Genomic DNA, 13,394 nt, shown 5'->3' on the forward strand with positions numbered 1-13,394 from the left:
AACAATATTATGGTATACAATTTATTAAACGCTCACTCAGTATTTTAGGCTGCAAGTCAGATGTAAAATAAATAAATAAATAAAGACCAGGAATGACTTCAGATATGATGTAAATAAAACGACTTACTCAGGTAAAAAGGCATACAAGGCATAGCATATGCGCTGTGATTCACTGTAGCAATGTAACAGGAAGAGTCGCATTTAACTTTTGTTTTTAAGCTTTTGAAACTCTCTGGAGTCCAAGGTCAGGTTTGTCATTTTACTCAGGACTGGTCCCTAAGGCAAGGGCATCTTTTTTCTTTATTTTCAGCACATAATGTAAGCCTGACTTTTCATTTTCTTTTGTAGACAACTCTGCTTCTGACTGATTCACTGACAGGTACGTTTTATAAAAGCTTTTTTTTTTGTATAAATCAATATTTTAGGCACAACAAGCATTTTTTAAAGGACCGCTCTGCCTCTACTTGATCAACAAACTTTGGATCTAACATTTTTGTTTGATTGTGTTACAAGCAATCACTCAGCCATACAAATATGAAAAGAGACTGTTTATCCTTAACTGTGAACTCAGTGGGTTAGAATTATTTTTCTTGGTTGTCTAGTAACTATGTATGTCGGCACAATGGTATTCTTGATGTTCACCTCTCTAATGTCTTGATGTATTATCCTAAGTGACCATTTGGATGAGTCATTTCATTGTGGGCACACAGCACTTCAAATTGTTGGGGCATGGTGAAGAATGATTGAAAGAGCAAATCACGTATCTCTCTGCCACACACACACCCGCATACACACCTATACACACACACCCACACTGCTTTATCTCTTCTAACATTAATCGCCTATGAATATTATCTTTATCATGGTTACTACCAGATTGGTTTAAGGTTGTTTTGTGAATGATGAATGCTTAAAATAAGCTCCTGTAAAGAGTAGCCAAGAGGAATAATCAACTCTGAGAATGTACGTTATTTTTAGATAACTCATGCATTGTGTCCTCATCAGTAGTTTCAATTAATCTTCAAGAAAAAGCTGCTGGTTTCCAACTAGAAATAAACAAAACATTAAAGCTGCAAGCAGCGTTGAGCGGGACCTCGCATTCCACGCAACTCGGGGCATGCTGCGGCCGCGTCACGTGCCATCATAACACGTACGGACCACAACATGAAAATGTCACGTAAATCAGCTCAAAATCGCCAGAAGGTGGCGCTATCACTATATCTAACTGTTGTCATGTAGACATGTTCAAGGCGAGAGTGTTATCAAACACGTGAAGTTTCATTGAGATTGGACCACGTACGCTGAAGTTATGAGGACGTGTTCAGGGCAAAACTGTTTCAGAATATATTAAGTTTATTGGAGATTGGACATTGCACACTGAAGTTTTGAGCACTGTTTTATGGCGAATCTGCTGCAATGGACAAGTTGTCACTGGCACGCGTTTTAATGTACAGTCACAGCTCAACTTTTCAGTTTGTAAAACGACAGAATTCAAAGTGGCCAACTTTGACCTCACGCCACAGACACGCCGTTCAACGTACAGTCTCAAATAGCACAACTTATAATCAGCACCATTGTTTGACTGTACTGACCAATTTTGAAGCAGATCCGATAAATTCCCTAGGAGGAGTTTGTTCAAATACAACGCGAAAAATCACCGAAAATGCGCACGGAATTCACTATGGCCAACTTTGAGGGCATGCCACTGACACGCCCTTTAATGTACATGCACAAATAGCACAACTTTTAATCAGCACCATTTTTTGACTGTACTGACCAATTTTGAAGCATATCCGATAAATTCCCTTGGAGGAGTTTGTTCAAAAACAACGCGAAAAGTTTGCCAAAAGTGAAAATCAAAATCAAAATGGCCGACTTCCTGTGGGGTTTCGGGTATGGGTCCAAGAGGCTTTTTTGTACGTCCCGGCATGTTACACGAGTATGCCAAGTTTTGTGCATATCGGTGAAACATGGCGCCGGGGCTCCTGTTTTTTTATCCTGTAGGGGGCGCTACACAAACGACTAACACTATTTTTGGTATGTGAGCTTCAGGCACTACTCTACACGTACCCTGTGAATTTCATATTCATAACTATTACGGTCTCTGCACAGTGATTTATCATGCCAAAAGAGCGCCACCTAGTGGCGTATTGTTTTTTGTCCTTTTTAAGGGAGCCTCAGGGAGCCATGGGGAAGCATCGTATCAAGTTTCATCTTAATCACACATACCGTTGTAGAGATATAAACTTCTTCATTTTAAAGAGCGCCACCTAGTGGCAATGGCCTGAGATTGTGCATGATGCCTAAGAAAGACATGTGGAACTATGGACCCAAGTTTGGTGTCAATCAGACATACCAATGTGGAGAAATGGTCCACTTCCTTTTTTGATGAAAAATCCACAGGAAGTGCTAATTTTATAACGTGCTGGTTTTTTGAAATATCAAAATACTGTTAATCACTTTTTTATTATGAGGGTCCTCAGATGCTACGTGAAAAATTTTGTGCGAATCGGACAAAGCGCATGGGAGGAACACGGAAAAGTAGTTTATGGACATTTCGCGCTCTAGCGGAGAAAAATTATAGGCGGAAGTGGGCGTGGCCTATATGGGGAGATTGAGCTCCATTCACCGACCGAGTGGATACAAGGTTTTTGAATGTGTGACAAACTATGCAGAAGTTATTAGCATAAACGCATTTTTCATGATACTAGCGCCACCTAGTGGCCAACCCGAAAGCGACACACAGAATATCCCCGTTTTCATCAGGCCTGACAACTATGCCAAATAAAATTGACTTTTCGTATATGTTCAGGGGGGCAAAAATGCAGTCAAAGGGGGCTAAAAATAATAATAGGTAAGAAGAAGAAGAAATCAAGCAAAAACAATAGGGACCTTGCCGGTCGCTGGCTCGGTCCCTAATAATTCTAACAGGAACAATAGGTTCTTGCCCTTGTCAGTGCTCAATCCCTAATAATAAGAAACATAGCAAACACAATAGGGACCTCCAGCGGTCGCTGGCTCTGTCCCTAAATATATTTGTTTGATCACTCACACATGGTCATGATATAAGCAAGAGAACCCAACTGACCAGTGCAGTTCATAAAAATAAACGAGCGTTTACACTGTTCTTTATTTTTCAACAAACAATTTAGATTTTATACAACGTAGACAATGTTTATTGGCCATTTCCATATGTGGTGCATTTTTTTTTCTGAAGGCTGCACTTTTCATCTGATCATCTTTTCATTAAAGAAATCCCTTTACCTCAGACCTTACAATATGTGAATCGAGTGCAGTTATTTGCACACAGTATACGTGTTATATTTGCCTAGTGTATTTGAATATTTCCGCATACTGGGGTTGATAAACAGTTTTGGAATTTCATAAATTGGGTAAGACTGAAAAGCTCAAACTCTTGTGGAGTTAACTGTATTCATGTGTGATGATGTTTACATGGCCTCCTGCGCTCCACTTCATCTAAATAAAATGACAATACAACTGCACTCCCGACTCCCATCCCTTCTCTTTACTGCGATAAACAGCCCGTTGACTGTGGCTACATTGTCATGCACAGATCTGCATCTGATAAAGCACTAGACTTCGGCTGGCAGTGGTGGCGGAAGTAATAAACAGCTTTTTACCAGTCATACTGCAAGGAGATGTTTTCTGAACTTCACTCTGTTCACTTTTATTCATGCATATTGACACTGTGACATAAATACTTGTACTTGTGACATAAATATTTTACTTAATTTCATGGTAACTCATGTCCACTATTAGGGCGTTATTAGGGCCCGAGCACTGACCGTGTGAAGGCCCTATTGTAATTGTAGGAATTATTATTATTTACTGCCTCTTTGACTGCATATTTGGCGGCTGCAACATGCTCGAAAAGTCAGGTAAATTTGCACAAAATTCAAACGTGGCGAAAATTCACGTATGCAATTGTACCGGTGCCCGGGCACCTACAAATGGCTAAGCCCCGCCCCCCAGAATCAGCCCCCAAGACACGTAAGTCCGACATGTATGAAAATTGGTACGCATGTGTATCATGATGGGACATTTTTTTAAAGTATTATTTTTTGGCCTTTATGCCTTTATTTGATAGAAAGACAGCAGATAAACAGGAAAGGGGGGCAGAGAGAGAGGGGATGACATGCAGCAAAGAGCCGCAGGTCAGATTCAAACCCAGGCCACTGCGTATATGGGTCGCCAGCTCTACCGACTGAGCTAACCGGGCGCCGCAAAAAAAAGCTTCTTGGACCCATAACCCAAACAGGAAGTCGGTCATTTTGAATTTCGTAGTCATTTGTGGCGTTTTTTGGCGATTTTTTTGCGTTGTATTTGAACAAACTCCTCTGAGGGAATTTATCGGACCAACATCAAAACTGGTCAGTACAGTTAAAAAATAATGCTGATTAAAAGTTGTGCATGTACGTTGAAGGGTGTGTCCGTGGCGTGGCGTCAAAGTCGTTCATTTTTTTGCGTTGTATTTGAACGAAATCCTCCTAGGGAATTTATTGGATCGTTTTCAATACTGATCAGTAGTCAAAAAATATTGCTGATTAAAAGTTGTGCTATTTGTGCATGTACGTTGTGTCGTCGATTCGGCCATTTTTAATTTTTTGTCATTTTTTGGCAATTTTTCATGTTTTATATGAACGAACTCCCCCTAGGGAATTTATCAGATCAACTTCAAAATTGATCAGTACAGTCAAAATATATTGCTGATTAAAAGTTGTGCTATTTGTGCATGTACGTTGAAGGGGGTGTCTGTGGCGTGGCATCGAAGTCGGCCATTTTGAATTTTTTGGTCAATTTCTGATAACATTTTCTCATAGACGTACTTTGAATTTTTCAAACCTGTACTAACTTTACTGCACTTACTCCAACAGTTGTGATATTCTAGCAACCACTGTCTATGGTATTACTGTAAATGCTCAAATAGTGTAGTGTAGATCAACAAACTGTGATTATTTCCTGTTTCCGTCCCCTAGTGTCATTTCTGAATACACAGGGCTCTGCAGGAATGTTAGCAAAAATAAACTTGCAACGTCCGGTTAGAGTTTCAAAATAAAGGTTGCAGTTTTGTTAAGTTTAGGCACAAAAACAACTTTGTCATGAAAAGATTGCAAGGTGGTATGTACCTTACATAACTTAAGTTATGTAGGTTACGTAACTTAAAAGAAGTCAACTTTAACTTTTGGTTTCAAATTGGACAAAATTCTAAGTCAGAAATGGAAAGAAATTTAACACTAACACATTGAGCTGTGAACATTCAAAACTGAGTTAGATTGTAAGCAGCTGCCTGTGTTTTCTCCCCTTTTTACAATGTAGAGAGAAAAGGGCTTCACCTGCTCTATTGCCTCTTAAATAGTCTTTATGAACAAATAAATGTGTTAAATCTGGGATATAAACCACTTAACAGTGGTAAGGTATGAGGGGAACAAACACTGGGTGATTATTCACAGTATAGAAAAACACCTCAAAGAAAAATGTTCTCATTTGCTGGGTGTGACATGGAAAATATAAATGGTGGCGGTGCTGCTGCTCTCACAATAACCCTTATGATCACATGCAAATTAAAAACAAACCTATTTATATTTTGCTGCTGGGACTCTGCTGTGGAACTGCACGTTTCATTCCTCGCCTCAGGCACCAAGAGGAAGTATAGTGAAGTTCTTTTTATTAGATGTGGTTATTAGAATATTCATATCAAACTCACCAGTTATTGATATTCATTTGCTACAGACTCTCTTGTTACAAATTCTAAATGTCACAGTGAAATTTAAAACAGCCTGAAAGGCATGTTCATTATTTTTTTATTGAAGAGTTGTGGTTCATTGGTTTGGAGATTCTGGCTCCTGGGGGCTGTAGAGCCTGCTGATATTTGTTCAAAATCATCTCTCAGATGTTTAATTAAAGTTATTAGGAGCCACAGGTGAATCAGTTCATTAGCAGTGAATTGTGTTCCTGCAGAAACACACAGGAGTCAAGAACAATGCCAGTACTGACAGATCAACGGATCCACTGTTATTTTTGCTCATTTATTTATTGCCTACTAGGGGCGAAGGTAAACTGGGTGATTGCCTAAAGTGAGCATTAACTTTAAAACCAAAGAGGTTACTAATGTGCCCATGGTATTGACAGGAATAGAGTGTTGGACTTCATGCAGTAACAAGCCTAAAACCGTTAATCAAGGTACATGGTACAACATGGTGGTTCGGACTCCGTATTAGAGGAACTTCTATGTAGATAAAAACAGCTAATTCTAAAGGCCGGTCCACACTGCCTGCGACTACAGTGCATCTGCATCGCAGAATGTATTGATTTTTATTTCGGCACCCCATGTTAACAAGCTAGAACAGCCACACGGGGTACCTCAGCTATTTCCACTGTGGCAGCAGAGACACTTCACTAGAGCGTTGTGGTTTTGCCTATTCCCAGCAAAAGAATACAGTGAAAATGATCTCTTTATAGTCATATCCAGTAACGGTTTTGGGCATGGGCGAAGCGGGCATCCTCTGCGCCGCAAAGTGGTTTTCTATTATCTATCTGTTCTATCATATCACTGTGTGGGGAATTGGCAAATTGGCGCCCCCTACAGCTGCAAGCGCCCCTGCTTGCTGAAAAGGTGCCGTGCACAGAAGCTGTGTGAGAAGGAGAAGGGGGGCGGGGGAACGGGGGATCCACTGTAAGTCAGTCACACCTCAACTTTCTACCAAATAACGCCATTTCATTCATAATATAATAAATACAGGCCTATAGTTTGTGCACATTTTTGTTTTTCTGAATTGTATGAAATGGCTAACAAAAATAGATAATACAAAACGATTATGTGGTCACCAAGGTTCTCTAAGTTCTGATAACTTATACTGTCATATTTTGTGCAGAATTGTGTTCATTCTCTTTTGGCAATGTTGGAGGTGGAGATTGTGCACCTTATAAAGTGTGTTTCCTGTTCCAAGTGCAATAGATAAATCCAATTGTTCTGCTGAAGGATTTGTGCAATTGAGAAATATAATTCTCTGCTTCACTTATGTTGTTATAATAAAACACAGATTATTATTTTTTTAATTGCGGGGGGGTTTCGCCAAGGGTGTCATTCAAGATACTGAACCCTAAATTGCTCCCAATGCTGTGCATCGGTGTGTGAATGTGTATGAATGCATTAGTTTCTGTTTAATGGGCTTTGCCATCGCTTTGTGAATGTGTGTGAAAAGGCGACTGTGGCATGTAGTGTAAAAGCGCTTGTCGGTCGGAAGACTAGAAAGGCGCTATACAAGTACAGGTCAATTTACCATTTCACTACCTAACACCTCCTGTATCTATTTTAGGATAAACACTCTTTATCGTTTCCGGGTCACAGAATCCATTCATGTGTTAACAAGGTTTTTATTGTATTGTACACACAGTGCTCATGCCTGCTGTCTGGACCAGGGGTAATGCAGGGGACCTAGCCGCAAGTAGCTTATGAGGTTTCCACAGAGCATGTGTGCAACCTCAATATTAATCTTATATATTTTTTGCATAACATTTCCAAGGAAGTGTACACATGGATTCCTGGAGTCTTTATTAAATGTTATGAGTTGAAACCATTCTTCCTCATTCTGCATCTGACATTGATTCTCTGCGTCCCAAATGGTGGCCTGAGCCCTCGCCGACTTTCGCACCTTTAGATTTTCATGATCTATCAATGAATTGGTTTATCTTGATTAGGCAAGCTGAATAAATAGACTCTCAGTTCATAGAAGTAGATTTCTCATAAGATCCTTCAGTGTTAATACCATGACCAGAGAAAAAATAAGTTCAACAATTCCAATTCCAAATCAAGTAGCTTCAAACCTGTATATGAAAATAACTAAAGGTGAAATACACACTGCTATGTTATAACATGGGCCTTCAGCAGGAAAACATTTTTCAGTCCCAGTGCCTTTACTTAGTACTATTAAATGTGTACTGATGTGGATAACTGGAAATCTCATAGACAAAGGTTCTTCAGTTCATCTGTTCTATCTGTTTATGGTGTGACAATGAGTAAAATGGCAGTCCATCCAAGGGCAGTGTAGGTCAGATACAGGATGTCATTCAATCAGTTAGGATGCCATCTTACCTCATCATATACGCTGTCATTCCGCTCAAAGTCCCCCACCTTCCTGGGCAGCACATGGACGTGGACATGCTGTAAGCAGAAACAAGAGAAGGCAATGGTTTGTATGTGGTGCTGTGTCTAGAGAAACAGGTACTATTTCACTTGGGACTTGTCTGACAGACTGATGTGACAGAGACAGTTTCCATACAGAGTCTTCATTACTTCACAGTACATTGGATAAGCCAGAGCGGAGCGTTACTGCCGTGCCACAAATCACAGGAGGGTGACGTGCATTTCAAGAAGCGTGCTACCTGCGCACCACAGAGACTCCTTATTTTTATGCTTTTAAGGATTTGATTGACTTTTCCCGGCCCCCCTTATGGTGTCAACCCCCCTGCTGTCACAAAGTTGGCCATCTGTATGGTTAACTTTGATTTCCTTGTCTGCATGGATGATATGGTGATGTCCCTAAGAAACTGCTTTATCTGACAAATCACACACTAAGCAAAAAACAAACAGCAAACACTCACTAAAGCAGAAATAACAAAGTATTCCCCAGGATATGCATTTGTACAGTTTTCCAGTACGTATCATACATAAAATAATATATACATAAAAATAAAGCCTTAACATGTGTAGTTATGTAGTGAGTGACAAGTAATTTCTATTGTGTAACTATTTTATAGTAAAGAAAGCAAATGTTCAGTTCTTGATTGTGTTTTTGACCCTGTTTTACCCTGTTCGTAAGCGCAATATGCATATCACCCATTCAAAAGCCACATTAAAATTTTTATGAGGAATGTATGAAAGTTTATTGTAAAATAATGACACATGTTCTTATATGATAATGGCTGCATTCAAAACAGCCTACTACATCGTACTGACAAATGCATGTAACACACACTGCATTGTAACACATATCACTGTAACAATGTAACACTGTAAAATCATGATTGAAGGACAATCAAGTGTGTGACCATACTCCATAATTAACTCCATAACAACTAAATAAGTTGAAGCATGCTTTGTTGTTTGTTTTATGTATTGTTGTCCTTGTTTTTATGTGGTTTATGTGTTTTTTATGGAGTGTGCTGTGCTATATGCAAAGTATTGCTGTTCCTGTTTAATGTGTTTTATGTGTCTTTTGTAGCTGTCATTACACCTGCCCAAAAAAAAACATTTACAGAAATGGTTATTAATGTGCGCTATCCCTGTTACTTTAAAAACTATAAATAAATAGAAAAGTATTTATTTTGCACTATGCTAGGCCAGGCGCAGCCATTTCAAGTTTTGGGAAGTTTTGCTTAAGTAATAGCATGGTTAATCCACTGCATCTGTCTAGCATCCCATGCTTTAAAAAATAAAAAAAGAGTGATAAATTAAGCTATGAATTTGGAGAGAATTTTCAAGATTTTCCCAAAGATAAACATTTACCTGAGAGACGGGTAACACCTATCTGACAATTTAAAGGAACCAATGTTTTGTCGCATTACTACATTGCAAATGTAATGTGTGGACAGAAATGTGACACAATAACAGTACCGATACGGAAAAAATTAAATGATAGTTGTGGGTCTGACATTGTTGCTGTAGATGAACTAGTGATGAAATTTGAAGAAAAAAAAGTCACGTTCTTGGTCTGACTGTTTTTTTTGGTCATTCTTCTGGCACTTTGCATTGTAAATGGACCTGTACTTGTATAGCGCCTTTCTAGTCTTCCAATCACTCAAAGTGCTTATATATTACTACCTGCCACACACCCTTTCACACACGTTCACACAGTGACGACAAAGCCCATTGAACAGAAAGATGCACAGCATCTGGAGCAATTTGAGGTTTAGTATCTTGCTTGACATGGTTCGACACATGGTGGGAGGAGCCGTGGAGCGAACCAACAACCTTCTGATTAGTGGATGACCTGCTCTGCCTCTGAGCCACAGCCCCATGGGACACAATGAGGTAGATTTTTTTTTCCAAATCAGTACGACATCCAGGTAGACTGCAGATTTTGCTTTTGTTTGCATACTGCATAATACATGCTCCATTTTGGCCGAATTAGTACATCCTTTTTTATAGTAGGCTGTTTTGAATAGAGTCACAATGTTAATTTTATGAACCGTAAGTCTATGAAACAAATCTTTGTTTTTGCTACTCCTACAAAGTTTGAGAAATAGTCAAAATGACAAGAGTTATTATTTTAAATCTTTGATATTCCATAGTTGGCCTTCAAAGTTTACTCAAATGCTATGGGCCAGGCTTAAATTACAACTGAATACTTTGTGCTACTGCAACCACACGTGGTAGACATGTTGTAGATATCTGAGTGACCATGCCAATTGACTAATTCAATTCAATTCAATTCAATTCAATTTTATTTGTATAGCGCCAATTCATAACAGAAGTTATCTCAGGACACTTTTCAAATAGAGCAGGTCTAGACCGAACTCTTTAACATTAATTACAGAGACCCAACAGTACCACCATGAGCAAGCACTTGGCGACAAGGGCAAGGAAAAACTGCCTGTTAAAAGGCAGAAACCTAGGACAGATCCTTCGGCTCTAGGTGGGTGGTCGTCTGTCTCGACCAGTTGGGGTGAGAGAGAGAGAGAGAGAGAGAGATAGAGAGACAGAGAGAGGCAGAGAGAGAGAGAGCGAGAGACAGACAGACGACAGGTGCATAGCAACAACAGTATTGGCAACGGCAATCTAGCAGGACCATGGCAGGAGGCTCCACCAGGATCGACAAGAACCTGCGAGACGAGAAAGCACAAGAACTCCGGGGAAGAAGTGAAGTTAGTAACATGCATAAATGGAACATGAATGAGTGCAGAAAGAGAGAGGAAGGGAGGAGCTCAGTGCACCATGGGAAATCCCCCGATAGTCTAGGCCTATAGCAGCATAACTAAGGGATGGTTCAGGACTCACCTGATCCAGCCCTAACTATAAGCTTTATCAAAGAGGAATGTCTTAAGCCTACTCTTGAATGTGGTGAGGGTGTCTGCCTCCCGAACCACAACTGGAAGCTGGCTCCACAGGAGAGGAGCTTGGTAACTGAAGGCTCTGGCTCCTGTTCTACTTTTAGAGACTATAGGAACCAAAAATGGCCCAGCATTCAGAGAACGTAGTGTTCTAGAGGGGTAATAGGGTACTATGAGCTCTTTAAGATATGAAGGGGCCTGACCATGAAGAGCTTTATAGGTGAGGAGGAGGATTTTAAATTCAATTCTACATTTTACAGGGAGCCAATGCAGAGAAGCTAGTACAGGAGAGATGTGATCTCTTTTTCTAGTTCCTGTCAGTACTCGTGCTGCAGCGTTCTGAATTAATTGGAGCGTTTTAATGGACTTATTGGGGCAACCTGATAATAAAGAGTTGCAGTAATCCAGCCTTGAAGTAACAAATGCATGGATTTGTTTTTCTGCATCTGTCTGTGATAGGATGTGTCTAATTTTTCTAATATTACGTAAATGAAAGAAGGCAGTCCTAGAGGTCTGCTTTATGTGGGAGTTAAATGACAAATCCTGATCAAAGATAACTCCAAGATTCCTGACAGTGGTGCTAGAGGCCAAGTTAATGCCATCTAGAGTAACTATATCTTTAGACAGTGAGTCTCTAAGGTTTTTGGGGCCAAGAACAAGAATTTCGTTTTTTTCTGAGTTTAACATCAGAAAATTGCAGGTCATCCAGGATTTTATGTCCGTAAGACATGTTTGTAATTTAGATAATTGATTAATTTCATTGGGTTTGATTGATAGATATAACTGCGTATCATCTGCATAACAGTGAAAGTTAATGGAGTGATTCCTAATAATGTTGCCTAAAGGGAGCATATATAAAGTAAATAGTATTGGTCCAAGTACAGAACCTTGTGGAACTCCATGACTAACTGTAGTATTTATTGAAGATTCATCGTTAACATGTACAAACTGTGAGCTATCTGATAAATATGACTTAAACCAGCTTAGTGCGGTTCCTTTAATGCCAATTTGATGCTCAAGTCTCTCTAAAAGAATATTATGGTCAATGGTGTCAAATGCAGCACTAAGATCTAATAATACAAGTACAGAGACAAGTCCATTGTCAGAAGCAGTCAGAAGGTCATTATTAACTTTAACCAGAGCTGTCTCTGTGCTATGATGAACTCTAAATCCTGACTGAAAATCCTCAAATAAACTATTGTTATGTAGAAATTCACACAACTCTTTGGCGACTACTTTCTCCAGAATCTTAGAGAGGAAGGGGAGGTTAGAAATCGGTCTATAGTTGGCTAAAACCCCTGGGTCAAGAGTGGGCTTTTTAAGAAGGGGTTTAATTACAGCTACTTTAAAGGACTGTGGTACATATCCTGATAATAAAGAAAGATTAATCATATCCAGTAAAGAAGTGCCAATTAAGGGAACAACTTCTTTAAGCAGCCTAGTTGGGATCGGGTCTAATAGACAAGTTGATGGCTTCGATGAAGAAATGACTGAAGTTAACTGATGAAGATCGATAGCAGAAAAACAGTCTAAATATATATCTAAGTTTACATTGACAGAAGTCCCTGAACTTGGAGAGCCACTGATAACTGTTGATGGCAGTTGGTGATTAATTTTTTCTCTAATAGTAATGATTTTATTATAGAAGAAGCTCATGAAGTCATTGCTACTTAATTTTATGGGGATATGTGGCTCAATAGAGCTGTGACTCTCTGTCAGCCTGGCTACAGTGCTGAAGAGGAACCTAGGGTTATTCTTATTTTCTTCTATTAGTGCTGAGTAATAGGCTCCTCTGGCATTACGGAGGGCCTTTCTATACATTTTAAGATTATCTTGCCAATTTGAGCGATATTCTGATAATTTGGAAGAGCGCTGTCATTGTCAACATCCACATGAATATTAAAATCACCTACAATAATTACTTTATCTGATTTAAGGACTAAACTTGATAGAAACTCTGAAAATTCAGATATAAAATCAGAGTACGGTCCAGGAGCGCGGTACACTATAACAAATAGAACTGGCTGCAGTGTTTTCCAGTTTGGGTGAGAAAGACTAAGAACAAGGCTTTCAAATGAATTATAATTTAGTTTAGGTTTAGGGTCCATTAAAACGCTCAAATCATATATGGCTGCTACTCCACCTCCTCGGCCTGTGCCTCGAGGAATGTGAGTATTAATATGACTGGGGGGGGGGGTGGATTCATTAAGGCTAACATACTCCTCGTGGGACAACCAGGTCTCAGTAAGACAAAGTAAATCAATATCATAGTCTGATATTAATTCATTCACTAAAACAGCTTTAGAGGACAGTGACCTGATATT

General features: G+C 39.5%; 1 protein-coding gene across 7 annotated transcripts in view; it reads right to left on the reverse strand.

Annotated features, from left to right (window-relative positions):
* fhit (fragile histidine triad diadenosine triphosphatase) overlaps nucleotides 1–13,394 on the reverse strand; it is a 432,233-nt gene that overhangs the window by 72,462 nt on the left and 346,377 nt on the right. For 6 of the 7 annotated variants that reach the window (XM_051415067.1, XM_051415068.1, XM_051415066.1 and 3 more), the window contains one exon: nucleotides 8,114–8,182. In XM_051415067.1, the coding sequence (XP_051271027.1) occupies nucleotides 8,114–8,182 (69 nt within the window). Of the gene's footprint in view, nucleotides 1–7,574; nucleotides 7,691–8,113; nucleotides 8,183–13,394 lie in introns of those variants that run through there. The other variant, XM_051415070.1, reaches the window with a different exon arrangement.

The sequence above is a fragment of the Dicentrarchus labrax genome, unplaced genomic scaffold (genome assembly GCF_905237075.1).
Source record: "Dicentrarchus labrax unplaced genomic scaffold, dlabrax2021, whole genome shotgun sequence".
NCBI lineage: Eukaryota > Metazoa > Chordata > Actinopteri > Moronidae > Dicentrarchus > Dicentrarchus labrax.